This window comes from Portunus trituberculatus, chromosome 17 (assembly GCF_017591435.1).
Source record: "Portunus trituberculatus isolate SZX2019 chromosome 17, ASM1759143v1, whole genome shotgun sequence".
Lineage (NCBI taxonomy): Eukaryota > Metazoa > Arthropoda > Malacostraca > Decapoda > Portunidae > Portunus > Portunus trituberculatus.
In genome coordinates, this window is record NC_059271.1 from 32,610,025 (window position 1) to 32,637,524 (window position 27,500).

The 27,500-nt window shown below is 42.0% G+C and overlaps 1 protein-coding gene across 1 annotated transcript in view; it reads left to right on the forward strand.

Moving 5' to 3' along the window:
• The window catches only part of LOC123505048 (nephrin-like), a 204,211-nt gene that overhangs the window by 102,036 nt on the left and 74,675 nt on the right, over positions 1-27,500 (forward strand). The window contains exons 4-6 of the mRNA XM_045256074.1: positions 19,841-20,020; positions 23,382-23,534; positions 27,094-27,270. Coding sequence (XP_045112009.1) covers positions 19,841-20,020; positions 23,382-23,534; positions 27,094-27,270 — 510 coding nt within the window. The remainder of the gene's footprint in view (positions 1-19,840; positions 20,021-23,381; positions 23,535-27,093; positions 27,271-27,500) is intronic.

Sequence of the window (27,500 nt, forward strand, 5' to 3'; positions counted from 1 at the left end):
TTGCCACTACTACTACTACTGCTATTCCTCCTCCTGTTCCTCCTCCTCTTATTACTATTACTATTACTACTACTACTGCTGCTGTTGCTGTTGTTGGTACTATCATTGCTGCTGATACTATACTGCTACTATTACCACTACGTTAATTTTATTACGGTTGATACTAATTATGCAAATTCTATTGTAAGTAGCCGTGTTGGCCGCGTTCTTCCTTATTTGCTTCTCCGTTTCCAAGAAATGCGTACCTTCAGCGTTTCCATGTGACCCACAACACTGGTCGCTTGTGTGACATGTTGCCGGGAGTCACGCAAATGTGAAATAAGGACCACGATGGAGTTAGCCAACGAAAATTCTACTTTTTTCATCACTGCTCTCAAACCACACAGCGTTATGCATGTGGCCCCGATATGCGAAAAGACAGAGAGGAAAATGAATCTATGAAATGAAAAAGTAATACGAGATAAGACTTTCATTTGTTTAATCTATATCTCATTAGTGTATTTGATTTTAAAAGTTCTATAAAAGTTCTGTAAGTTTGCCAACAAGTCCCTTTCCTACAGACTTCAAACTCCTTCCTCGTAAGTCTGAGGTTACTCATAAATCAAAGGTTCCTCTTAACACTGAGCTTCTTCCTCTTAAGTGCAAGATCCTCTTCCTTACAGAATTCAAAGCTCCTTTTCTTCTTTTAACTCCAAGCTCCTCCTTCTTTCTCCTAACTTTAATCTCTTTCCTCTTAATCAACATGAAGCTACCTCCTCTTAACTCTAAACATCTTCCTCTTAACTCTAATCTCCCTCCTCTTAAATCTTGCTTCGTGGCTCTTCCCTTCCAACTGCCGACTCTTGCCACTGGCGCTAGAGTGCTATTCTAGTCTACTCAGCTTCCTGAATGCTGCATGAATGGCGTAGCTGCTGCACATCAATACTTGCTGCATACAGGAGATCGTCTGAATTAAATTCTTATGGCTGAGGCTTACAGATATTCCGGAGTTTATTTCGAAATCTTTTATTCTGAAGTTAAGCAAATTTGTTCAAGTGATTTATTTCCTAGATTTTTATTTTTTTATTTATTTATGTCTATTCTAAAAGCATATAGAGAGGGAGGAGAAGGAGAATGAGGAAGAAGAAGAGGAGGAGGAGGAGGAGGAGGAGGAGGAGGAGGAGGAGGAGGAGGAGGAGGAGGAGGAGGAGGAGGAGGAGCACGAGGAGCACGAGGAGGAGGAAGAGGATTAAAGAAATCTATATATTAATAGTTATTATTTATAACTTACAGAGATGTTTAACTTATTGCATAAGAACACACAAAGAAAAATAAGACAAAGAACGGGTCTTACTTTTTGCCACACCAAGGCAGCTGCACCCAATCTTGGCTGGCGTGCAATATCAAGGCAGCCTCATCCTCTTCGGGTGTCATGCAGATCACCCTCTGGACCCTTCCGCCGCGGACCGTGTCACAGGAGGCGCCACACTCCAGCCAGAAGTGCAGGTCATCCTATCTCTTTTAACAGCCTGGTCCCAAATGATGGGCTCGTCACGGCGTCACCCGTGAACCTCCCACGCCGCCAGGCCAGACCTCCCACGCCCACGCACTGCTGACCCTCGTGGTGCAGAATCGACACAGAGAGGTCCCACATTGTGGTTTGGTGTGACTGTTGCCTGCTGTTGCCATCAAACCTAGAACAATTAAATGTCTCCCATCTCCATTTCTGCTGCAAAAATTCAACAACTGTTGTTGCAACAGCTTGTGCAGTTTAATTTTTTCATCATTAAGGAAATATTCAACAACATGATGCGATTTGCAGGTGTTTTTCGCCACGTGGAATACAGGAGTGCCACCTTCAAAGAACATACGTTTTTATGCGCGCGCTGGGAGTCGTTGACTCGGCTGGGACTGTTTTCGGCGTCTAACTCTGCAAAGAGTCTGGTGTAAAGGCTGCCGACCAGGCGACGTGCACGACAATACTTTACATACTCTAGCAAAAAAATGCAAAAAAACTACAGTGAAAATGCATCTCTTACCCTCATTTCATTTACCTTTGAATTACAACATGAGAGAAACACAGCTAAACGATTTGTATCAAGGCCAAAACAAATCAGACAAGACAGGCGTGGGGCAACACATGCAACCCAAATAATACAAAGACGTAATGGAAGGGACACAGCAACGTAAGTCTTAATTGCTTGTATGTAGAGTATAATTACCTGCTGCAACACAGGACACCCTACCTGTCTTGTTCTGTCCATACACATTTCTCTCTCTCTCTCTCTCTCTCTCTCTCTCTCTCTCTCTCTCTCTCTCTCTCTCTCTCTCTCTCTCTCTCTCTCTCTCTCTCTCTCTCTCTCTCTCTCTATCTCTCTCTCTCTCTCTCTCTCTCTCTCTCTCTCTCTCTCTCTCTCTCTCTCTCTCTCTCTCTCTCTCTCTCTCTCTCTCTCTCTTAGTATTCTGGCATACTCGACTTGCAGTTCACAGGAAGCCTTCCTGGCATACAAATTACTTCATGTACTCAATTTCCCGAGAAAGGTTTTCTAATCGTATCATGTTTACCAAAAAAGCAGCTGAGCGTTACAACACTCTGCACTATAAGTGATACTGAAAGAATAAAATTTTCAGAAAATTTCTGCCACAAAAGGTTTTTCAAAGTGAAAGTTGTTCAAAGTGAACGCTTTAGGGTAGCACTCAGAATCTCACACGTATTTTGCTTGTCTATTTACACCTGCAACTCCACGCTAGGGGGTTCCACCTGACAGAGATACGGTTTGAATACCTTGAAATTTAATTTAGTTCTGCCACAGGCAGTTACTTTACAAACAAGATTCACTCTTTCATATTTAGGACCAATGAGGATCATTTCTAAACATGAAGTAAATCCAATACTGATAATGACAGTCTCTGTGCTACATATAGCCTCTTAAATGTAATTTGCAAGTGAAATTAGGCACATAATATGTGTAGCCTTCGTAATGTCAATATCATTATGAGATTAATAGGATAAATACCGAGAAGTGTACAGCAATAATTACCAGTATCATTCAAATCCAGCTACGCACGCACACACACACACACACACATCACACACATAGCATATGGCGTATTCCAGGAATGCTTTTCTTTTCCGTAAATGCAAACAGTCAAAACACACAAACACACACACACACACACACACACACACACACACACACACACACACACACACACACACACACACACAAGCCAAGCGCAGGTCAAGCATTTCTTAGCTTCTCGTCCCTTGATCTGGCGTCCCTCCCTCACCACGGCCTTGTTTGACGTCACGCCTGAATAACAAAGAAAGCAGCGACCAGTGATCGTTGACAGTAGTATTAGCAATCTCCGGCTCGGTAATGTCTGACGCAGTGCAACCAACAGTTCATGATGATAGGAAGAGAACACCCATCATGTCACGGCACCGCCTCTGTATAAACGCGATAAACTTAATTACTGAGAAACAATCTACCAGTGGGAGTGTTCGGCATGGATAAGCGGAGTCACTGAGGATACGGTCATTCCCTCGGTTCAATGCACGGATGATGAATAATACAAACAAAACAAGTTAATGGTATAGAAATTCCATCTAGTGAAAAATAAATAAATAAATAAATAAATTGAAAGAAAATAATCTCTAACCAATTCCTGCACGTAGCGCCTGAACTTACTTGCGCAGCCACTCAAGAAAGCAGGGGATGTCAAGCTTCCCCACTGCCTACAGGTAAACCAGAACGTGTGGAGCCCCTTCACTGTACACTCTGCACCACTGAGCTCTGGAACTAACCATCACTATCTACACAAAGTTATACAGATAGTTAGTTACTGTGGGGCTTGCTAATGGAAGTATTCATACATAACTAGTCTCTTTCCACTCTCTCTCTCTCTCTCTCTCTCTCTCTCTCTCTCTCTCTCTCTCTCATCCACTTCATAATTTAATGGCATACATTCACATAAATTAATTAAGCGTGCTAGATAAAATGCCTCATAATCAGCACCACGCCTCGCGATTCAGGCGATGAGTAACGTCAGTGGGCAAGAATGTCTCGCTGGCTGCCCGAGCCTAGAAATTAACCCTGACACGTCTGGAATTTGCGTCCCGCCTCCTGTCTCGTTCATCACCGCTGCATTTTTCCTGAGCCAGGCATAAAACAGACACAGGGGGAGAGAAGGCCGCGACACCATACAGAGGGGGGGGATACGAAACGGCTATTGAGGCACCAACCAGGAAGAACAGAGCGTAAAAGTAAATAAATAAATATACAAATACAATGTTGAGAGGAGTTATATGGACATTAAGACGGTCCTGTTCACTGCGAGGGGTTGTTGAAATGTTCTTAGCTCTTCCCAGCCCATTTATCCCGTACAATATTTCCAGCTCTGTGAATTAATATACATACAGCAGAGGTGGTTTGAACAGGGCAGAAAGAGAACAGTTCTCCCTTAAGAACATCTGCTCAGAAAAAGAAAACGATTCACCCTAATAACGACGCGGACTCCGTTGGACTCCAGGTTGCACTCGACAGATCCAGGGAATGCCAGTGAGGGTGCTGGTCCTCCACGTGATGGCGCGGGAACACTTCTGGAGCTGCGAGGTCACTACTAACCTGCCAGCAAGGTGCGCCAGCAATCCCTGCAGGCTGCTGAAGGAATGTTGCAAACAAACGAGAACCATTTCCACGCAGTATGCAGTAGATAGTGGACTCCACTGAATTAATCAAATAAGAGGGTGTTACAAATACGTCCAGCAGGAAGGAGAGATTACTACCGCTGAAGCTACTATGACGGACGCCTCTTGTGCCACCCAGGCGTCTTGTCTCTTGATCTTCCGCCTAGATATTGTGTAGCATTTCATGGTCTGGAAATCAATAGTCATTTGGAACAACCTCTTGAAATTTTTCTGACTATAGTTAATGTAAAAAAAAAAAAAAAAAAAAAGAGAGAGAGAAAGAGAAAAAACACATACTCTACTATATAGGACAGAGAAAAATTCTGCTCAAAACAAACAGCTCTGTAAAACTGTGAATGATTGATACATTACATATCAAACTTATGAAGGGTGCGATGTGATGAGGAACACAGTGAAGCAGTTCAAGGATCACCATGAAAACAACCACTCATACACCCACGCAGTAAAGCAATATACACTGCCACCCACTGAAAAAACAAAGACAGTTATGTAGAGGGACCTGACAAGAATTTTTTTTTATTCTTTTTTCGTTTCATTGCTCAAAGGGCGCAGTGGAGCAGCTCTGGTGGGGCAGGAACACACCATCGCAACGCACCGCCCCTCACCGCTGCCGTTCATAGGGCTATCGGTCGGTCGGTCGGTTGGTCTCTCTCTCTCTCTCTCTCTCTCTCTCTCTCTCTCTCTCTCTCTCTCTCTCTCTCTCTCTGATACACCTTCGGAGCTTCAGAAGCCATCTCCTACAACAACATACGTACATTATGATATTGTTGTAGTGTTGCCTCTCAACATCAGGTGACAACAGACAAACAAAACTGACAGCATACTCGTGCACATCCATATGTTGCCCAATAACTCTGGCGTCGTCACTAAGTGGAACCATCGCTCAATGCTCTGGTTCCTGCAATAATTCACACTGAAGGGCACGCGAGGTGGTAGAAGTGGGGAAGGACTTGTGTGCTGCTGTGACGGTGGCGCTTGATTCCCACTCAACTGTACATGTTCACTCAGAGGATGTTAACCTCTTCAGCACCAGGACACGTTTTCATACTTATTCTGTTTACTATTTGGTAATTTTATACAGCTTCAGAAACTTATGAGAGGATTAAAATAGTGAACACTGTGGCCTTTAATCTTCTGACTTCCATAGACTGTTCCTACTGCAAATAAAATTGTCTAATCATATATAAATATCAAGGTAAAAATGCGTTCCAGTACTGATGGGGCTAACATACAAAGTGTTGTAAGACTCATCTTCCTCGGAATGTGAACACTACCGTGATGTTGCATCAGCATCAATGTCAATATGTATCAGAATTTGTTGCCGAGACTTGTCCTAAACTGGTGACAGTATACAGTTCAAAATCCACGTGGACTTAATAATCCCTGCCCATAAATGTCCTTGTTATCCTGATGATGCTGTCATTCATACCAAATAGACTTGTTGAGTGGCTATAAATATCTTAAACGTGGAATTTGCTTGGTAGAAGTGATGAGATATCGACGCAAGTACAATACATGATGAAGCTCCTCATCGGCTTCTGCCCTCAGTGAACATTCAACCTAAGTATTCATCATAATTTGATCATGGCAAAAATGCGACACAAATACAGAAAAGAAAAAGAAAACATGCCTGGCAAGGGCTTCAGGCTGTACTTTCAAGGGCAAAGGAGGCTGGGAAACACACTCACATGGGCAAGCTTCGCCTCGTCATTAGGTACTGCGCGGTGGACTGGCCCTTCTGCCCACCGTCCTCCGTGATCACCTGTGGCCACATTCACAACAGTCGTCACGGCCTTGTAACGGCTTAACGACGCCCGTAAGCTGTTTTCCGATATTCGCAGCGCATCCATATCAGTCGCGCCGGATCGTGAACGTGCCGGTGCCGCGGACCCAACATGGCGCTACTGCTGCGTTTCATAACCAGCAAATAGGAGACATTAATTTTCATATTACCGCACTATCTTCCTCCGTGTAAATATGACTACGTATTGTGTCACGGAAGATGTGTGTGTGTGTGTGTGTGTGTGTGTGTGTGTGTGTGTGTGTGTGTGTGTGTGTGTGTGTGTGTGTGTGTGTGTGTGTGTGTGTGTGTGTGTGTGTGTGTGTGTGTGTGTGTGTGTGTGTGTGATGTGAATAGGTAGATAGACAGATAGCTAAACAAATATATCAATTAACACATTTTTTCTAACGTATTGCGCCATCATAAGTTTTGTAATATATGCTTTGAAGTTTATCACCAAGTTTTTCAAATTGATGAGTGTGTTGTTGAAAGCACGCACGCACGCACACACACACACACACACACACACACACACACACACACACACACACACACACACACACACACACACACACACACACACACACACACACAGGAGGGATAGACCAATACGGATATCTATCTCTATATGTCGGTCTGTTTGTCGGTCCGGCTTCCCTGTACTGAGCTATCTATCAACCAACTCACCCACCCACCCACACACACACACACACACACACACACACACACACACACACACACACACACACACACACACTTCAAGACACAATTTGTTAAAGGATAAGGAGAACATAAGAAAAAAAAATTAGAGACTGTCACGAATGGGGAAGAATTAAGAAGTCCCAAGAATAAAACCTGATGATGGAAAGCCACATAAACGATTAACGCCAGAGATAAATAGAGAAAAATAGAAAGAGGCACAGCAAATAATGACAAATGGGAGGGAGCCGCGCAATACCAGAGAAGGCGTGGAATAGCTCGGGCCAAAGATCTAGCGTGGGATTTGATGGTGAAATATATAAAGGACACCAAATGGCAGACCGGAGGAGGAACAACACTGAGGAAGAGGAAATGCATGGCTATGAAAATTAAAAAGAGGAAGAAAAGCAATGTACTCCACGGCATATATATGAGACGGAGTTATAGAAGAAAAAGACATAGGAGTGAGGGGAATTATACCAAGAGAAGAAAGAAGGAATGCAAATTTTAAATAGATACAATTATATAGAAAAAGAGAAAAGGTGGTTATACTTCAACAACAAAGACTTACAAAGAGAGAGAGAGAGAGAGAGAGAGAGAGAGAGAGAGAGAGAGAGAGAGAGAGAGAGAGAGAGAGAGAGAGAGAGAGAGAGAGAGAGAGAGAGAGAGAGAGAGAGAGAGAGAGAGAGAGAGAGAGAGAGAGAGAAAAATAGAAAGATAGACAGACAGATAGACAGACAGACAAGCAGAGAGACAGAGAAGAAAAAATAGTCTTTACAGAAAGAAGGAAAGACAGAATGCAATTTTTATAAAGATATATTAAAAGAAAAAATATATACGCAAAACAAAAAAAGAAGACAAAGAACTGACACTAAAAGGAAAAAGAAATGTAAGTTTAGTAGAGAAACATAGCACGGAAACAGAAAGATATGCACAGAGTGTCTATAAATCTAGAAAACGCTTGTGATACTCGTAAAGTGCAGCATCAGGAAGTGTGGCGGTGCATCTGAGAGCAGCATGTGTGAGGGAAAGATAAGACGATGCTTAACAGATGTCTTCAAATACCAATCCTCACTTGTACTATATAGGATTTCTCACTTATGTCACTCCTCTTTGAAGGGCTTATGTTAACCTCTTCAGTACTGGGACACATTTTTACCAGGGGTTTGGATATGACTTGACAATATTATTTAGATTAGAAGGGTCTATGGAGGTCAGAAGATTAATGGTCAGTCTTCAGTCTTCCCTTGTACTAAGAATTCACACTTACATTACTCCTCTTTGAAAGGTTTGTGTTAGTTAAGAAATGAGGCAGAGAGAGAGAGAGAGAGAGAGAGAGAGAGAGAGAGAGAGAGAGAGAGAGAGAGAGAGAGAGAGAGAGAGAGAGAGAGAGAGAGAGAGAGAGAGAGAGAGAGAGAGAGAGAGAGAGAGAGAGAGAGAGAGAGTATTAAACAGTGATGGAGACAGAAAAAAGTGACAGAAAACAGATAAACAGAAAGGCCAGATTGGAAGACAGGGAGACAAATAAACAGACACAAAACACACCAAGAGATGAAGAAGGACAAGTACACACAAACTGACAGAGAAAGAAAGACAGACAGAGAGTAAAAAAAAAAAAAAAAAAACAGACAGAAAAGCGGTAAACCTTATAGATAAAACAGATTAATTAGTTAGACAGGTGGACAGACAGAGAGACAGACAGGTAGACAACAGATACAGAAACAAAGAAGAATAAATAGACAGACAGACAGAAAAAATGAAAAAAACAGACAGTAGGCGGTAAAACTTATAGAACTACATATTAACGAGGTAGACAAGTGGACAGACAGACAGACAGAGAGACAGACAGATATATAGACCGGTACAAAGAAGAATAACTCGACACAGACAGACAAAAAATGAAAAAAACAGACAGTAGACGGTAAAACTTATATATACACAGAATAACGAGGTAGACAGGTAGACAGACAGAGAGACAGAGAGACAGACAGGTAGACAATAGATACAACAAAGAGTGTCAGTAGCCTCAATTACATCAGCGAGTAATTTAATGCACGGCCTGAATCCCGAAGAGGCCATTTTATCGAGTGGTAATGAGGGGTGCAAACACGCTTGATATATTGCACACGTAAAAATACCTCTGACTCGCAGACCATCACAGCCTGCCATTAATCCTCATCATCATCATCATCATTATCATCATCATCATCGTCATTATCATCATCACGTTGCCTCTTCTCTAGTTGTCATTGTTGTTTTTATTTTCATTTTCACTATCCTCCTCCTTCTTTTCCCCATCTCCTCCATCTCTTCTCCTTTTCCTCCTTCTCCATCTCTCCTCCTCCTCCTCCTCCTCCTCCTCCTCCTCCGCTTCCTTCTTCTTCTTCTTCTTCTTCTTCTTCTTCTTCTTCTTCTTCTTCTTCTTCTCTTCTCCTCCTCCTCCTCCTTCTCCTCTTCCTCCTCCTTCTCCTCCTCTCCTTCTTCTTCTTCTTCTTCTTCTTCTTCTGCTCCTCCTCCTCTTCCTCTTCCTCTTCTTTCTCCTCCTCCTCCGTCTCCTCCTGTTCTTCCTCCTTCTCCTCCTCTTTCTTCATCTTCTCTTCCTCCTCCTCCTCCTTATAATCATCTTCATCATTTTTACCATGAGAGAGAGAGAGAGAGAGAGAGAGAGAGAGAGAGAGAGAGAGAGAGAGAGAGAGAGAGAGAGAGAGCAAGGATTCTTATTCCCTGCTACTTAATTTACCCACAATCCTCCACGATCATTCCTCTCGTTACACTCCAAACTTTCCTGCGCATTACTTCTCATTTTTCTCTTGACCAACTTGAGCATTAAAGTGTCCCAATAAGTGAAGTTTTTAGTGTTATCTCGGTATAAAATAGACTAACTAACCTGTGTCATAATAAACCGTCTGAATTTCTTTATCTGAGCTCTGAGACTTTGCAAAGAGTTTATTAAGCTCTTCAGTACCAGAGACGCATTTTTATTTTAATTTTGTGGGATGATTAGACGATTTTATTTGCATTAAGAAGGATCTGTGGGGTAAAAAAAAAAAGAAAAGTAATGGCCAGAGGAGTCTTCCCTATTCTAATCTCAACATAAGTTTCTGAAGCTGTATAAAATCGCCAAACAGGAAGCAGAATGAATATGAAAACGCGTCCTTGTCCTGAAGGGGTTAAGCTCTTCAGTACCAGGCGGTGTCCTCCTATTCATTCTGGTTACTATTTTGGAGATTTTATACGGTTTCAGAAATATATTTTGGGATTAGAGTAGTAAAGTCTCCGGCCATTAATCTTCTGACCGCCATAGACACTTTCTAATGTATATAAAGTCATCCAATCATACCCAAAAATCAAGGTAAAAATGCGTCTCAGCATTGAAGAGGTTAAGCCAAGTTTAAACCTTAATTTGGTGACTATTCAACTCATTTATTATAACACACCGGTGAGCCTTATGCCACCAGCACACACATACTCTGTAGTCGCAGGCGATGGTGCTACTACCTTGGAATTATAACATTGTTCTTATATCTGTAGAAAAATCCGCGTTTGCTCTCTTGTGGTAGTGAATCTTCCTCTTCTCTGTATACTGCTCTCCGGAGTCTACCTGCGCTCTATTCAAAGTCTTTTACAAATCATCCCTTGCAACTCATAGGTTTATCATTTAAGAGCACTCACACATAGGCAGTGCTTTGCTTGAGTGTTAATGTGGTACGTTTCATTAATCCCTTCAGCACTGAGACTTTTGGATATAATTACACGATTTTTTTCTGCATTAGGAAGGGTCTATGGAGGCCAAAAGATTAATGGCTAGTCTTTACTCTTCTAATCCCCACATAAGTTTCTAAAGCTGTATAACATCACCAATCAGAATGAAGATGAAAACACACCATGGTACTGAAGGGTTAAGTGTGATGGAACTGACCATTGTAAATTGTAAGTCATGGTTTTCTTAATGTAGTGACGCTATGCAAGTAACAACATGCAGGGAAGTATATCAGCCTTATCTATATCACATACAAGACTGGGAAAAACATGAAATAAAGAGCAATAAGGTGAGGCGTGTCTGAATGAATTTTTTTTATTTGATCGAGATTATTACGTGGCCGACAATCGCTCACTTTATCATTCTCATAAGACAAAGCCACGTCAAAAAATAACAATTCACCCACAAAAGTAAACGACACAGAAAACACAAACAGATGAGCACTCCCGTGCTTTAGAATCCGAAGAGACTTGTGGGTAACTTTTTCTTTAGTGTCAGACCCAATTGCTCTTTTTTTCCGTCCTTTCTGCAAGTCCAAACCAGTGCAACGCTCTCTGCTCACCTCGCTCACCCAATTCTCTTTTAGCCGCAGGTCGCTTCACTTCCTCATTGCTCACTCTACACAGGCACGTTGCTCCACACATGTTCCCCAGACACCTCATCTCCATTACATTCAATATCCTCTCCTCTCCTGCTTCCCTGTTCCTTGCCTCACCTCCATACATTCCAGCTGGCAACACTACATCTTCACACAACGTTATTCTTGCATTCATTATAAGCGACTTGCAATTAAACGTTCTGTTCATTCCTCACCACACATTTCTTGTTCATTCACTCTAAACGTCACTTCTGCATTTCCTTTCTCCATAGTGAAGTGCTATTCTTAATACCTGAAACAGTCTTCCTCTTATAGGAATTTGTTATTTAAAACTACATTTATCCTCCTCCCATTTTTTTTTTCTTCACTTCTCCACTTTCAGTCTTATTCACTATTTTTCACTCTTGCAAACTGCTAATAAAGTAAAATATACAAACAGCAGCTGATTTAGCGGTCACTCAGCCCCAGCCTTTATCTAATACTTTTATATTCACCTCCGTTAGAACGATATATATATATATATATATATATATATATATATATATATATATATATATATATATATATATATATATATATATAGATAGATAGATAGATAGATAGATATAGATAGATAGTTAGATAGATAGATAGATAGATAGATAGATATAGATATAGATATATAATCTGCCTTGGACAAGACTCGTTTGGAAGTTAGTCCTGCAACATCCTCATCAAGGCTTTACACACCACCAACATTTCCATCGCAATGAGTTCAGAGTCGTCGGTCGCAGCGTGCGTCCTGCAGCTACATTGAGCTCTGCAGTCACCGCCACCGGCAGGCACCGATATAACGAGATTCCGGCGGTACCTCTGACTTCTGAATGATTCTAATATTAAATACATCTCTTACTTCATGAAGCGGAGTTCCAGGTATCGTTACCTGGGTCCATGAGCCCTGCCTTGCTTTGAAGGTATCTCTCAGCATACGTCCTCGTACACACTCGCAACACTTACCTGGAGAAAAAAAACAGAAAAAGATTTCATGAAGATTCAAAGGTAAGAAGGAAAGATGTATGAAACGAAGTGAGAGGGGACGAGAAACGATAAGGGAAAAGGGAAATAAAAAATGAATAAAGTGTGACGAAAACAAGACGAAAAGGAAGGAAAGACGAGAGGAAGAAAAAAAAGAGGAAAGAAGCAAGAACACAGAGAAAAGAGAAAAAAAGACAAGACAGAGGGCTGGAAGCGAGAATGAAGAGAAAGAGGCCAAAGGATGAAAAGTGGCATGATGACACACAACAACAACGTAAGGAACTCCAGGAAAAAGAAAATATCAAAACCAAAAATGATGCATAAATAAAAGGACCACTAACTTTTCTTTCCGTCTTACAACACAATACCCCACATGCATACAACGTAATCCCTACAGTACTGGGACACATTTTTGCCTTGAGATTTGTGCACGATTAGACCATTTCATTGACATTAGGAAGGGTGTATGGAGGTCAGAAGATTAATGGCCAAAGTCTTCACTATTTCAATTCCCCCACATGAGTTTCTGAAGCTGAATAAAATCACCAAATAGTAAGCAGAATGAATATGGAAATGCGTCGTGGTACTCCAGAGGTTAACGCAAAAAACTAGTCACGAAGGGCTTATAATGAAAAAAAATAAAGGTCAGTGCTTTCGTCTCTAACTTTAAAAAAAGAAAAAAAAATCAAGGTAGTCAAATTTAAACCCGTGAAATAGTCCCTCTCGTTCCTTTTATGATCCTGTTTCATTTCACACAACGCCATCACCATCTGGCCACACTGCAGAGAATGGCGGACCACAGCGAGGCCACTCATTAATGGACTCAACACTGTGCCTTACAAGTCCGCAATGATGAAAACAGCATCATTATTTTTCCCTCCCTCTGATTTTTTTTTTTCTTTTTTTCTTTTTACGTATCGCGCAAAGTCATTACCTTGATTAGATTATTATACGTTTTCTCCTCCCCAACGGGTTCGCTACCTGGCCTTTTTAAATCCTCATTCTTTTTGTTCTCGTAAGTAGGGAAATGTTGCGATTTTTCCCTCTTTGATAATAAGCGGATATGTGTTTGTTTTCTAATAGAGTGAGACTGAGAAGAGTGAGTAATACCGTAACGGAAAGGAATTACGAGATCTTTAGGGGGCAAAACCTAAGGTAAGGAACTCTGAGGGAAGGGAAGGCAAAAGAGCATGGAGCGATGTTAGCAAAGTGACGATGAAGAAGGAAAGGAAGTGCGCACGTTAACCCCTTCAGTGCTGGAATGCATTTTTACCTAAAGTTTGGGGCACGATTAGACTATTTCATTTACATTAGGAAGGGCAAATGTAGGTCAGAAGATTAATGGCCAGGGTCTTCACTGTATCAACCCCAACATACGTTTCTGAGGTTGTATAAAATCACCAAATAGTAAGCAGAATGAATATGAAAACGTGTCATGTTACTTGAAGGAGTTAACGAGAAAAGAGTTACGAAAGAGTCAATGAGGAAAATGTAGTTAGTGAAGGTAGCCAAGGAACTCTGAAGGAGGGAGGAAGAATAGCATGGATGTTGAGGAAATGGTGATGGAGGTGCTGAGGTGTGGAGGTGCGTAGGTCAGGCGTGTTTTTAGTGAGGTGATCTTGGTGCCGTGATGGAGTGAGGACGGTGGAGGACTGAGGCACGGTGAAACTCTGATAGGCGGTGTGGCTGGCAAGGCGGTGGCTGGTGCCGGGGAGAAGTAAAGGGCGTCGTTGAGGGGTCTGCACAAAGCTGCGAGCATCATTTTACTTTCAAAGGTGAAAATCGCATTTTGCACCCTTGCCTGCCTGGGAAAAAGAAAAAAAAAAACTTCCAATGCATAAAACACACACACACACACACACACACACACACACACACACACACACACACACACACACACACACACACACACACACACACACACACGGAGCATTCTTTCTACTCTGCTATAGCCAAGACCATCACACTTTACGTCCCGCTGCACAAATATCGCCACTTTATAAGCAAAACAAGAACATTTTCTCCTCAGCCAAAGAAAACAGAAGTGCACAATTTTGTCCCAGTAAGACACAGCATCAGTTAGTCTTGCATCTGTAGTGGCAGCATCTCTCCTCCTCCTCCTTCTCCTCTTTCTTCTCCTCTTCTTTCTCCTCCTCCTGTTCCTGTTCCTCCTCCTCCTCCTCCTACTGTATCTCCTACTGCTGTTACTCCTCTGCCTCGCACCTTCCTTAAGACTTCCTTTTTCTTACTACTATTACTACTACTGCTACTACTACTACTACTACTACTACTACTACTACTACTACTACTACTACTATTTCTACTACTACTACTACTACCACTACCACTTATACTGCTACTGCTACTACAACTACTACTGCTACTACTTCTACTACTTCTACTACTACTACTACTATTACTACTACTACTACTACTACTATTACCATTACTATATTTGCATCCACAACCCTTGGAAAATGTTACATCTACACTTTAGGAGGAGGGTTTCTGTTGCAATGAACCGAGCACCAAGTTTCATCAGCAGTGCTTTATCTAACATACTCGTGGATATTAAAAAAAAGACACCTTATCTCCACTGTGATTTTGAGATAGTGTATGTTTCAAGGGTATGTGAGTATTATCAGCGCAAGATACGAAAGAGAACGAGGAAGCGACGATACACGGGAAATGCGACTCTACCGTGTGATGCTTTCGAGTTTTGCTGCATGAAGAAAGAGGCAAAGTTTGATAAATGTGAAGTCGGATAACGGAGAGAGGATGGAGGAGAACTAGAAGAACAAGAACAAGAATAAGAGGAAGGCACACATGAGGAAAATGATGAGAATGGTGGTGATGATAATGATGATGATGGTGATGGCAGTGGTAGTAGTGGTGGTGGTAATAAACACAGGAATATAGAAGTAAGCGGCATAAACCTTGATGATTTACGAGCATAGCCAGGTTGTTTTTTTCTATTCTCCATCATCGCTATACAATTATGTGTTGGGTCAGGAAAGAAAGTTGGAAAGGTTTCTTCGCTGGCCTGTCCTCCGGCACACTGCCAATAGGAGGGAAAAGTTATCATTACATCAGTATAAAAGACAGGATATGAGACTATTCACTGGAGAGACGGAAAGGAAATAAAACAATTGAATAATAGCTAGAAATCAACGATAAATTATTAGAGGTTTACAGTGAATAAGGGCATACTTGATTAATCCATTCAGTACTGGGCCGCATTTTTACCATGACTTTGGGTATGATTAGACCATTATATTAACATTAGGAAGGGTCCATGGAGGTCGGAAGATTAATGGGCAAAGTCTTCACTATCTTGATCCCCATATGAGTTTCTGAAGCTGTATAAAACCACCAAATAATAACCAGAATGAATATGAAAACACGTCCAGGTACTGAAGGAGTTAACTAAGTGATGATCAGCTTTTACCTCTGATAGAAATTAATAATCACTGAAATACAGACAATACCGAGGAGTAGAAACGGAAAAAAGCATCTTTCATTAGAATGGCAATGCATTACACAACAATTAGGGAGGAGGAAGTGAATGTTTCCTTACGAGAAAACGAGGAACTGTTGCAGGAAGGAGCTCTTGTCGTCTGGGGAGAAGTTAGGAAATGTATAAATGCAAAAGAGGGACTACCGCTCCCTGAGAGACCCTAATAAAAATGCGTAAATGACGAGGAGAGGGACTGCTGCTGAGAAGAGGAAAGACGCACGACGCAAAGGTGGGCGAGGTTCGGAACGCTCGCTATCCTTCTCCAAAGCGCGGGACATTATAGGCATCGTCGCTTTTAAGTCGTGAATATATTTTGTCGAACGGTCCCTATTGCCTTGCATCATTCCTGCTTCGGCAATATTACTATGGCCCTGTATGTATGTATCAAGTGGTTCTGTGAGCAGCTTCTTCCTTTGTGTCATGACAGTAATAGGAAAAGTTTTCTATTCGTCTTACAATTACAGGCCTTTTTTTTGTATAAGCCAATATTCATCAATGTCAAATTAATCTTGAGTTTAAAGTAACATAAGGGAAAGAGACGAACGTTAAAAACATTATGTCTTAAAAACCTGTTCAAATATCCGCTTAGGAAGTTTATCTGCCACTCACACAATTATGTTTTTGATTTCAGCATTAGTTTTCTGTTTTTGTCATGAATACAATACACTCCTTGTCTCAGCGGAAACAATACCACAGAAGGTGTTCCAGCCACATGTTTAGTGGAAAGAGAAGAGGAAGAAAAGAGGAAGAAACGTGAGCGGGGAAATTAAACAAAAATAAGCGAAACACCTGAACACATAAGAAGATTTACGAGGAATTCTCATCACCAGAAGGAAACATGCAGGAGGCGCGCAGGTGCGATGTAAAAGGAATGATAGTGAAGCAGCAACTAGACAGTAAAACCCGGCACCTGGTAACCGTAGATTTCCACAAGCCCGGTCTGTTGCAAGTTTAGGGCGAAAAAGCGACGTTTGGCGAGTAAACATGACCCCAGTTTCTCTCGCATCCGTTTCCTCTTTTGCACACACTGAGGATATCTATTTGAACAGTTTACCTCCACCACCTTGTGTTCCCCGTAAGTTTTCCCGCCTCAAACACCGTCCATCCATCGCGTTTCATACGTATATTCCAAGCGTGTCACACACAGGATCCCGTCTGTCACGTCATTTACATATTCTATTAATATGCGTTACAATTACAGTCTTTTCTCTCTCTCTCTCTCTCTCTCTCTCTCTCTCTCTCTCTCTCTCTCTCTCTCTCTCTCTCTCTCTCTCTCTCTCCCTCTTTCTTTCCTCCTTTCCTCCCACAGCTGGCTTCTTTGTCATGCATCTCTCTCTCTCTCTCTCTCTCTCTCTCTCTCTCTCTCTCTCTCTCTCTCTCTCTCTCTCTGTTTTGCTCCATATATATATATATATATATATATATATATATATATATATATATATATATATATATATATATATATATATGGAGCAAAACAGAGAAATATATATATATATATATATATATATATATATATATATATATATATATATATATATATATATATATATATATATATATATATATATATATATATATATATATATATATATATATATATATATATATATATATATATATATATATCCAATGACATTATTCCGATCTCTCTCTCTCTCTCTCTCTCTCTCTCTCTCTCTCTCTCTCTCTCTCTCTCTCTCTCTCTCTAGCGATTCTCAGATAAACACATACACACGTGCACACACACACACACACACACACACACACACACACACACACACACACACACACACACACACACACACACACACATGGCGCAGAGTAAACATCCAGGACTTTTTTCAAACCTTGAGTCTACAAACTTGGCCCACATCTTTCTGCTTACACAGCCTACTATGGCGTGATAGATCACTCTCCAGGGTGTTATTGGCACCTCCTGCAGATTTTGAGGGATAGTGGTGCGATGGGAATGCTGGGATGGTGGTTGTGAACTCTGATATTGTTAGTTACGAGTGGTAGTGATAGGATGGTTGTGGTGGTGGTGGTGGTGGTGGTGGTGGTGGTGGTGGTGGTGGTGGTGGTGGTGGTGGTGCAGGCACACGGTAGACATTGACTGATGTGACTCGGGCACACAAACTTGTAATTACTTTGTCGTAAAATGTGGGTTTGGAGTATAATATTTAAAGAGTTTTGATTACTTTGAAAGTGATCCGGGAAATTCTGTTCACCAAAAAGAAAAAAGAGAAAAGGAGAGAAAATTAAAAACTATCTTGTTATCTATCCATGAATTTCCGCCGCGCGTCTCGGTATCATACATCATCATCAAGTCGAAAGGGAAACTCTAAATTATTTGTCCTTATTTTTTCTACATGGTTTCCTTCAGGTTTGTCAGAACATTTCTCACAACTAGTGCAAGTAAACCACATAAAATCTTCCTCTCAGGAACCTTTACTTGATCACTGTCAGGACGCTAGGTGTACATCTGACTCACAGATGCTTGGGAGGCACAATTTACCCACCATGCCTCAGCGAGAGTAGTCATGCAAATGTAGCCTCGTCTATGTACACACGAAAATACAGAGTTATTATGCCAAACGGAGATTGCAGCTCTCACAGATTCAGGGACACAGAAATATCACTGAATCAGCAAATAGGTTTTAACAAACCGTATAAATAATTCATTCTGCTGAAAAGTCATACTCTAACAGAAATAGCTTTGCTGACAATATCGCTACATTCTATCATAGACATGGACTGTGAAAAACACTCGCTCACACAATCATTCCTAACGGTAGTGTGTAAGACGTGAGCACTGAACAGTGCAAATCCACGTGAGACTTGCGTGCCCTTGCTTCTCCTGACACAAAGTCGAATTCCCTTTCTACTCTCACCCATCCCGGCACCAAAGCTATTTTTTTTTCCGCCCGGCTTGCAGACATGTAGATACACTCATTTCCCCCAGCTGTTTGCTTCTGTTTTAAATCGCTGACTTTGTTTCTCTATCTCGACAGTAAAGCAGGCTTTGGTAAAAGGAAAAAAATTCTCGCTCCCTTCACACACCAGTGGAATAGTGACTCAGAATTTTCACTGCAATGGGCCAGCAGAGACTCTGCCCCCAGTGCATGCCTCCTTTCCCCCAGCCTCATCCACTCCAGACAATCCTCCTCGCTTAGTCCCTCACTCACTGAGAGGCGTCTGTGATCACATGTGTATAGAAAGACACTCAGCGTTTACAACCCGTGCCTTCATTTAACTATGATCGTGTCTGTACCACAACTATTGTTTGTTCCAACTACTTTTGCTGGAAATATGAAAGCGAAACATATACCGCTTGTCATTGTTGTATATAAGCTTGCCATTCCACACCTTTCATGAACATAAACATAAGAATACTGTGCTGCCTCTTGTTTGTCCATCTCTCTCTCTCTCTCTCTCTCTCTCTCTCTCTCTCTCTCTCTCTCTCTCTCTCTCTCTCTCTCTCTCTCTCTCTCTCTCTCTCTCCACGATTACCACGTGCAGCCTCCTTATCGTAAAACGTCACCACTGACTTTATTTGTACTTCTTCCCACAATATCACCAATGACCGCTCGTCTCTTTTAGCATATTTGAATCCCCTAATAATTCCCTACCAACTTTCAATTGGTCAGCATTTATTGACTCTAGTGCCTATAGAATCCTCAGTGAAAACTTTACCTCTGACAACTACCGACTCTTCCAGAGCGAGCTCTAGACGCCCATTCCTTCCGAAGTGGTACCACTGACCTCCTCATCTTCCTCAGGGTTCGAGCGGGAGGTGCCGGGCTACCCTCGCTTCAGCTACCTCGGTCGCTCGGCTCTCGGTCAACACCACTTGCTCATCAGCGGCGTGACCACCACAGAGGACGGCGAGTACCAGTGTCAGGTGGGGCCCGGCTCCTCCAACCGCCCCATCTGGGCCGCCGCCAACGTCACCGTTCTGGGTGAGTCGGTGTGTGTGTGTGTGTGTGTGTGTGTGTGTGTGTGTGTGTGTGTGTGTGTGTGTGTGTGTGTGTGTGTGTGTGTGTGTGTGTGTGTGTGTGTGTGTTTGGGACATGATATGTAATAAACATGATGCACATAGTAATCTATTTGTAATACTAAATACACACACACACACACACACACACACACACACACACACACACACACACACACACACACACACACACACAGAGAGAGAGAGAGAGAGAGAGAGAGAGAGAGAGAGAGAGAGAGAGAGAGAGAGAGAGAGAGAGAGAGAGAGAGAGAGAGAGAGAGAGAGAGAGAGAGAGAGAGAGAGAGAGAGAGAGAGAGAGAGAGAGAGAGAGAGAGAGGAAAGCCAAGACGAGAAACAAAAGCTCAGCCCTCAGGTGGTGGTGGTAGTGGCGGTGGTGGCGGTGGTAGTGGTGGTGTACTCTGCTGGCGAGAGTAGCCGGAGAAAGCAGCGAGATTTCAAGAAATAGAGACTCGCAAAGGGCCGCGGGGAGGCGACGTGATCTTCCTTACTCGCACATCGCCTGGCTTTCGCTTCTCTCCCCTTGGGCCTCCACGCTCCTCCATGTTTGTAAGATTAAGAAAACTTTCCCGGCCTGCCAGTATCTAAAAGGGAGTCAGACGAGTCCTGCACCACCCACGAGTAAACACCTTCGATCTCTGGCCGTGGAAGGCGAAGGACTCTCTGCCTTTCTCTGTTTACGAAAAATCTGAACTTCGCATATATTCCGATAAAAGATTTGGGTCTTATGCAGATGTTCTAGATTTATCTAATACAAATATATTCTGAGCTTCTGAGATTTGCCAGTAAAGCCGGAAACTCATTTTGGAGAATGATGAAAACTACGCTGTTAACCCCTTCAATACTGGAGCATATTTTTACTTTGAGATTTGTGTACTATTTTATCGATTTTATCGACGTTAGGAAGGATCTATGCAGGATAAATGAAATATGGCCAGCCTTCACAATTTTAATTCCCACTGTGATTTTCGAAAGCTATGCAAAATCACCAAATAGTAAGCAGAATGAATATAGAAATTTGTCATGGTATTGAGGGGGCAGGATGAGAATACGGGAAGAATGCATCAAAGGTGGAACGTAAAAAGAAACAAGAAATGGATACGTGCATAGTATGTGATATGTACGTATTATGTAATGCACTTCAACAATTACACGATAACACTAGTGAATAAACTGACTTACCTAGACAGAACTGCCTATGCCAACAAACACTAGCAGAAAGATTAATGTTAATAGACGTAGTTTATAATATCCTTGACACTAATTGGATAACTTGGCTTACCCTTACCACAAGAGAAGCAATCCCACATTACTTATGCACACTTCCGTCCCCATTCATTCCCACCTCTTCATCACCACCACCACTCGCCTTCGTCTTGCCCGGCTGATGCACGACCTCATTACTGCATCGATGTTTACCGGGATTACAAATTACAGGATATATTACAAAAATGCTGGCCGGATGCTACAATCCCTTATGGTTTATGGCGTCTATATTTCAGTCTGGATTTCGTCCCTGGGATGAGGCAACCTATTTATCCTTGGCCCCGCTCCCGCCAGGTATAGCGAGGCCGATACTGCACACGGGTAATAAGCAGAATTTGTCATTATTGCGAGGACTCAGACCAAATTGGGGAAGCAAAGGGTTTACGCAAATTGTTAAGGACTTGTAGGTGTGTGTGTGTGTGTGTGTGTGTGTGTGTGTGTGTGTGTGTGTGTGTGTGTGTGTGTGTGTGTGTGTGTGTGTGTGTGTGTGTGTGTGTGTGTGTGTGTGTGTGTGTGTGTGTGTGTGTGTGCAGGCATCCTTTTACATGTGGCGGAAAGGAGTTTGGAGGACGACCATGGTACATAAGAAGCTCCAGTCAAGCCAATCGGAAAGCGTCCATTCTGCGAACATGCAAATATCCTCAGACTTCTAAAAGGCAAGGCATCCAGAGAAGCTTGCCAGTTCCACGTAACCAACTAAGCATCAACGTTTATCCACACAAGAATTCCATTTCCTAGCACTCGTCATTCACCCTGCAAAATTCGAACAGAATGCAACATCTAGGCCAAGAACACCACACTGCCCCACCCCTTCCACCCACCACAGCTGCAAAACGGTAATGCAACGCTGAGTCGGAGATTCAGACCACCACCACCATCACCACCACCACCACCACCAGCAGAGGCCTCTTCAAAAGAAAAGTGAATGGAGAAGTGATGTTGAATGATACAGGACAGTGTGTGTGTGTGTGTGTGTGTGTGTGTGTGTGTGTGTGTGTGTGTGTGTGTGTGTGTGTGTGTGTGTGTGTGTGTGTGTGTGTGTGTGTGTGTGTGTGTGTGTGTGTGTGTGTGTGTGTGTGTGTGTGTGTGTGTGTGTGTGTGTGTGTGTGTGTGTGTGTGTGTGTGTGTGTGTGTGTGTGTGTGTGTGTGTGTGTGTGTGTGTGTGTGTGTGTGTGTGTGTGTGTGTGTGTGTGTGTGTGTGTGTGTGTGTGTGTGTGTGTGTGTGTGTGTGTGTGTGTGTGTGTGTGTGTGTGTGTGTGTGTGTGTGTGTGTGTGTGTGTGTGTGTGTGTGTGTGTGTGTGTGTTGTGCTAGTTACATAGATAGACAGACAGACAGACAGATAGACAGATATATATATATATATATATATATATATATATATATATATATATATATATATATATATATATATATATATATATATATATATATATATATATATATATATATATATATATATATATATATATATATATATATATATATATATATATATATATATATATATATATATATATATATATAGAGAGAGAGAGAGAGAGAGAGAGAGAGAGAGAGAGAGAGAGAGAGAGAGAGAGAGAGAGAGAGAGAGAGAGAGAGAGAGAGAGAGAGAGAGAGAGAGAGAGAGAGAGAGAGAGAGAGAGAGAGAGAGAGAGAGATAGATAGAGAGGTAGATAGATATATAGATAGATAGATAGAAAGATAGAGTGATAAACAGATAGATAAATAGATTGACAGATACAGAGGGACACAGATAGACAGATAGAAAACGACAAGGAGAAACAGACAGACAGATAAATAGTCAGATACAGACAAACAGTTACAGATAGAATGATAGAAAAATAGATACAAACACAGACACAGATAGATAGATGGATAGATAGGTAAATGGTGCTATTTTTCATAAACACACATTGTCCAAGCAGCAAGGAGATAATCAATGCAAATATATATGTGTAATTATTTGCCTGCATGATAATGGGGTGACAAATCTCTGTCTAATACTGACAGAGTAATTTAATTCACCAATGATTCTCATTAGTGGCGCCGCAGAGCGTGGAGATCTCAGGGCGGAGCAACGGAGAGGAGGTGATGGTGGGGGACGGCACCTCCTTAACCCTGGACTGCCTGGTGAAGGACGCACGGCCCGCGCCCACGGCTATGTGGCTCAGGGACGGCGCCCCCATTCCCCCAGGTTAGTACTCCTCCCGCGTGCATCAGTCGGGTATGCTTTAAAACTTGTGTATGAAGTGATGCATTGTTTCAAAGTTCCCCTCAGTTGCTTTGACATGCGCACATATACTTGCTAGTTCTGTAGTGGTGCTCCGCTTTTCACGCATATTATTGCATGGAAAAAGGCTCTCACTGACTTCTCAGTGAGCAAAGTGGTGTATGAATGTCCTGTGATGAAAAAAGAGTAGCTCTGATTCTGGAGACAAAACAAAGTCCATTAAGTGTTGTCTGTGTAACCGGTGGGCTCATACGAAATGTGTGAATTTGGCAGGGATTAAATCTGAAAATATCTGCAACGTGAGGTATCTGTGTTATGTTTACTTCATTGAGGTGTCGTCTCTGAAGAAATTCATCAATGATGTTGAGGATTTCAAGTCTGATTTGAAGAGCATTACTGCTAAAGCTGACAAGATGATGGAAATAGTTGACAATAAGATGGCAAGAATGGAAGAGATGAGTATCAAGGTCGATGAGGCAACAGAAGGCTTGGCGGGAGTTGCTGAGTCGCTGAATTTTGCTGACTCGGAACATTCCACACCTTGGCAGGATGTGAAGAGGAAGAGGAGGATGAAAAGAACCTGCTTGTTGTAGGGTAACTCAGGATTCTGAAGCAAATCTGAAGAATGAAGTTTCTCATGCTTTGGATGGAATGCAAATTAATGATACAAAGTTTGCTAATGATGGCAAAAAATAGTGATGAATTTTGCCGATGAGAGTCTGAGAAATGAGGCAGCCCAGAAACTGGAGAATGTTGAAAAGTTGACAACTAAATCTGTTCAGAAAATTAAACCCAAGATAATGCTATGTAATGTCCATAAGGAAGAGACTAAGGAGGGTATCATTGATACAATTATTGCAAGAAATGACTACCTTCAAGCAGTTCCTGATATCAAGTCAAAGATTGAGAATATTTTTTGCAAACCAGCAGCAGGGGGCACAGTTCATTACATCATGAAATGTGATCCAATGATAAGACAGTTGTTGCATCAGCATCAGGACAGGATTAAGCTTGAATGGGGAGTTTACCAGGTTCGCGACAGGTATCATGCACTTATCTGTTACCATTGTCAAAGGTATGGTCATACTGAGGCAAACTGCAATGCCAAGAAAAATGGTGAGCATCCCGTTTGCTTTAAATGTGCAGGCAACCACAAGTCCAAGGATTGCACATCTACAGAGAAGAAATGCATAAACTGTGTGAGGTTTAAGAAACAGAATACTGACCACTCGGCGAATAATAGTTGTTGTGTTGTGTTGGAAAGTGAGATTGACAGGATCAGAAATATTACAGATCATGGCTACTAATGCTGTGAGCTCTATGTTGAAATGTGGTTTATTAAATGTCCAGTCAGTTGGAAACAAGACAATAGAAATCAGAACTTTAATTAATGATGAGAATCTGGATATTCTTGCTTTGACTGAAACATGGCTGAGTGAATATGATACTGCGAAAATTAGAGAAATGACCCCCTGACACTCATACATTTGAGCACATACCAAGGAACACGATGCAGACCCATACAGACTACATGAGCCAAGAAATAACCTTGATATGGGATGTCGAGTATTTGCAAGATGCGCACCAAGAATTTACAATAAACTGCCAAGTGATATTAAAGGTTGTGCCAGGATCGATATCTTCAAAAAGAAATTGAAGACATATTTGTTCAAGGAAGTTTATGATTTTAACGGCATGGAAATCAAAGACAATTATAGATGCTAGTTGTTTTTGAGGGAGGTTCTGCTGAGCGCTGCCTCGCAGTGGAGCGGAGCCTTGAACAAATACCCCAAGTAACAAGTAAGTAAGTAACAATTAGGTGGAGGCCGTGCTGTGTGTCACCGGTGTACATGACGCTTTGAGAAGGTTTAGTTAGATGACAACTAACCTCGGTGAACGACAACAGCAAGGTGGTCAGCCCATCAACTTTTATTCTCCTATTTTCTGTATTTCTTGAACTTTTTTTCTTATTGTCAAAACTTTTATTTTCTCTACGCCTTATCTAACATGATTCGGATTCGGCCCTCATTAAGCTTTTCAAATACTGGGACACATTTTTGCTTTGAGATTTGTGCACGATTAGACCATTTTATTGACATTAGGAAGGGTCTATGGAGGTGACAAGATTAATGGCCACAGTCTTCACTATTTCAATCCCTCACATATGTTTCTGAAGCTGCATAAAATCACCAAATTGTAAGCAGAATGAGTATGGGAACGCATCATGGTATCCAAGGAGTTAAAATGGTAATGCGACCATACAGAACTTAATCTAAACGGTGCCGTTTACCATGTGAAGCGCCTGAAATATTCAATGGCATTTTTTCATTAGAATTGATAAATATTAAAATGTTTATCGGTATTCAGTATTGTCTATCTCACCATTCCACCTTCTTTTTGTGAGAAAGTGTTTTTCCAGATCCGGTGACGAATGTGTCATGCCAAAAAAATTCTGAAGGTGAAACCGACTCAGAAATCCGACTCTTGTTGTGACGGTCAATGCTGAATTCTTGTCACCTAGAGAACTCACTTCCCGGATGTATGTATCGTTTGGATCTCTGAATACTTGAACTACCTGTCTATAAAAACGTTTTCCAGAGCGAAATGTTAAAAAAATGCCACTGGAGAACCCGTCGAAGCGCACATCTTATTTGCGAAATATTTATCTTTTAATAAATCTTTTAGATATGAGATTGGAAACTAGTTCATATGGTTCTGGTTTTCATTTATAATACCGAAAGATTGTCAGCACAGTAATCTGCATGGCCATGTTATCAGACATTTTCTACTTACTCAATTTATATTCACGTGCATCGCCTCAGTTCTTTTTCTATCATATGATTTAAGTTGATCAATGAATAACTATTAAACAGTTGACAGCGTTGCAATATTTCAAACACTATCCCCATAGCTCCACCCAACCCTGGCTCAGTGGTGTCCGGGTGGTTGTCCAACCACTGCGGCGCCTTTCATGAACAAACCAAGGCGCTAGATCCCTGTCATCCAGTGTGAGTGGCTCTCCCTTTACCTACCACGCCACTTTTCCATTTATACACGCGCCGTGACCTTTTCCCTCACCTGGTCCTGGCACCTTTGAAGGATCAACAAGTCGTTTTCCCTCGAGCACTTGATATGCAGAAGCACCGGAGTGGCGATGGCCTGGATACTGTACCCAGGGAAACAGTTTTCTTTTCTATTTCCTTAAGTGTGGCAGTTCCTTTCAGCGAGTCCAGGTCGCCCATCACGTCATTGTTTTATTGCAAAAATATCCCAATAAAATCACCGATGAAATGTCCTTCAATGAGGGTTTTACCGAACAAACAATGTTTAAGGACACCATGAACCAAAGAGAAGGTAAAATATTCACACATTCACTGCATACATAAAACTTTCGAGAGTTGCCAAGCTAATACAACATTCACATCAGGAACTACAAAACACAGAGAAAGAAACAGCCGTGAGAAGCAGGCGTCAGTGTGGCGGCGGCAGACGCAGATCCACCACTCACAACGATCTTCTGCAGGGCTGGTGGACAACACGGTGGAGAAATCCCCGCTACCCCGCAGGTGGAGCGCCAGAAGCCACCTGGTGCTGAGGGTGACGGCCGAGGACGACGGAAGGGTGTTATCCTGCGAGGCCGGACACCCAGCCATTAGAGCGAACGCCGTCCCAGTGGCCTCCGTCACCCTCTCCGTCCTCCGTGAGTATTAGATTCTCTCTCTCTCTCTCTCTCTCTCTCTCTCTCTCTCTCTCTCTCTCTCTCTCTCTCTCTTTTATTCAACGCTTCATGTATTCTTTGCCTTCATACCCTCCTGAGGTACGCTGCGTTTTATAAAAGATACTAATCTCCGCTTTCTTCGTTCTTCTCCCTTTCCTTAGTCCCTTATCACTATCAAATTTCTCTCTCTCTCTCTCTCTCTCTCTCTCTCT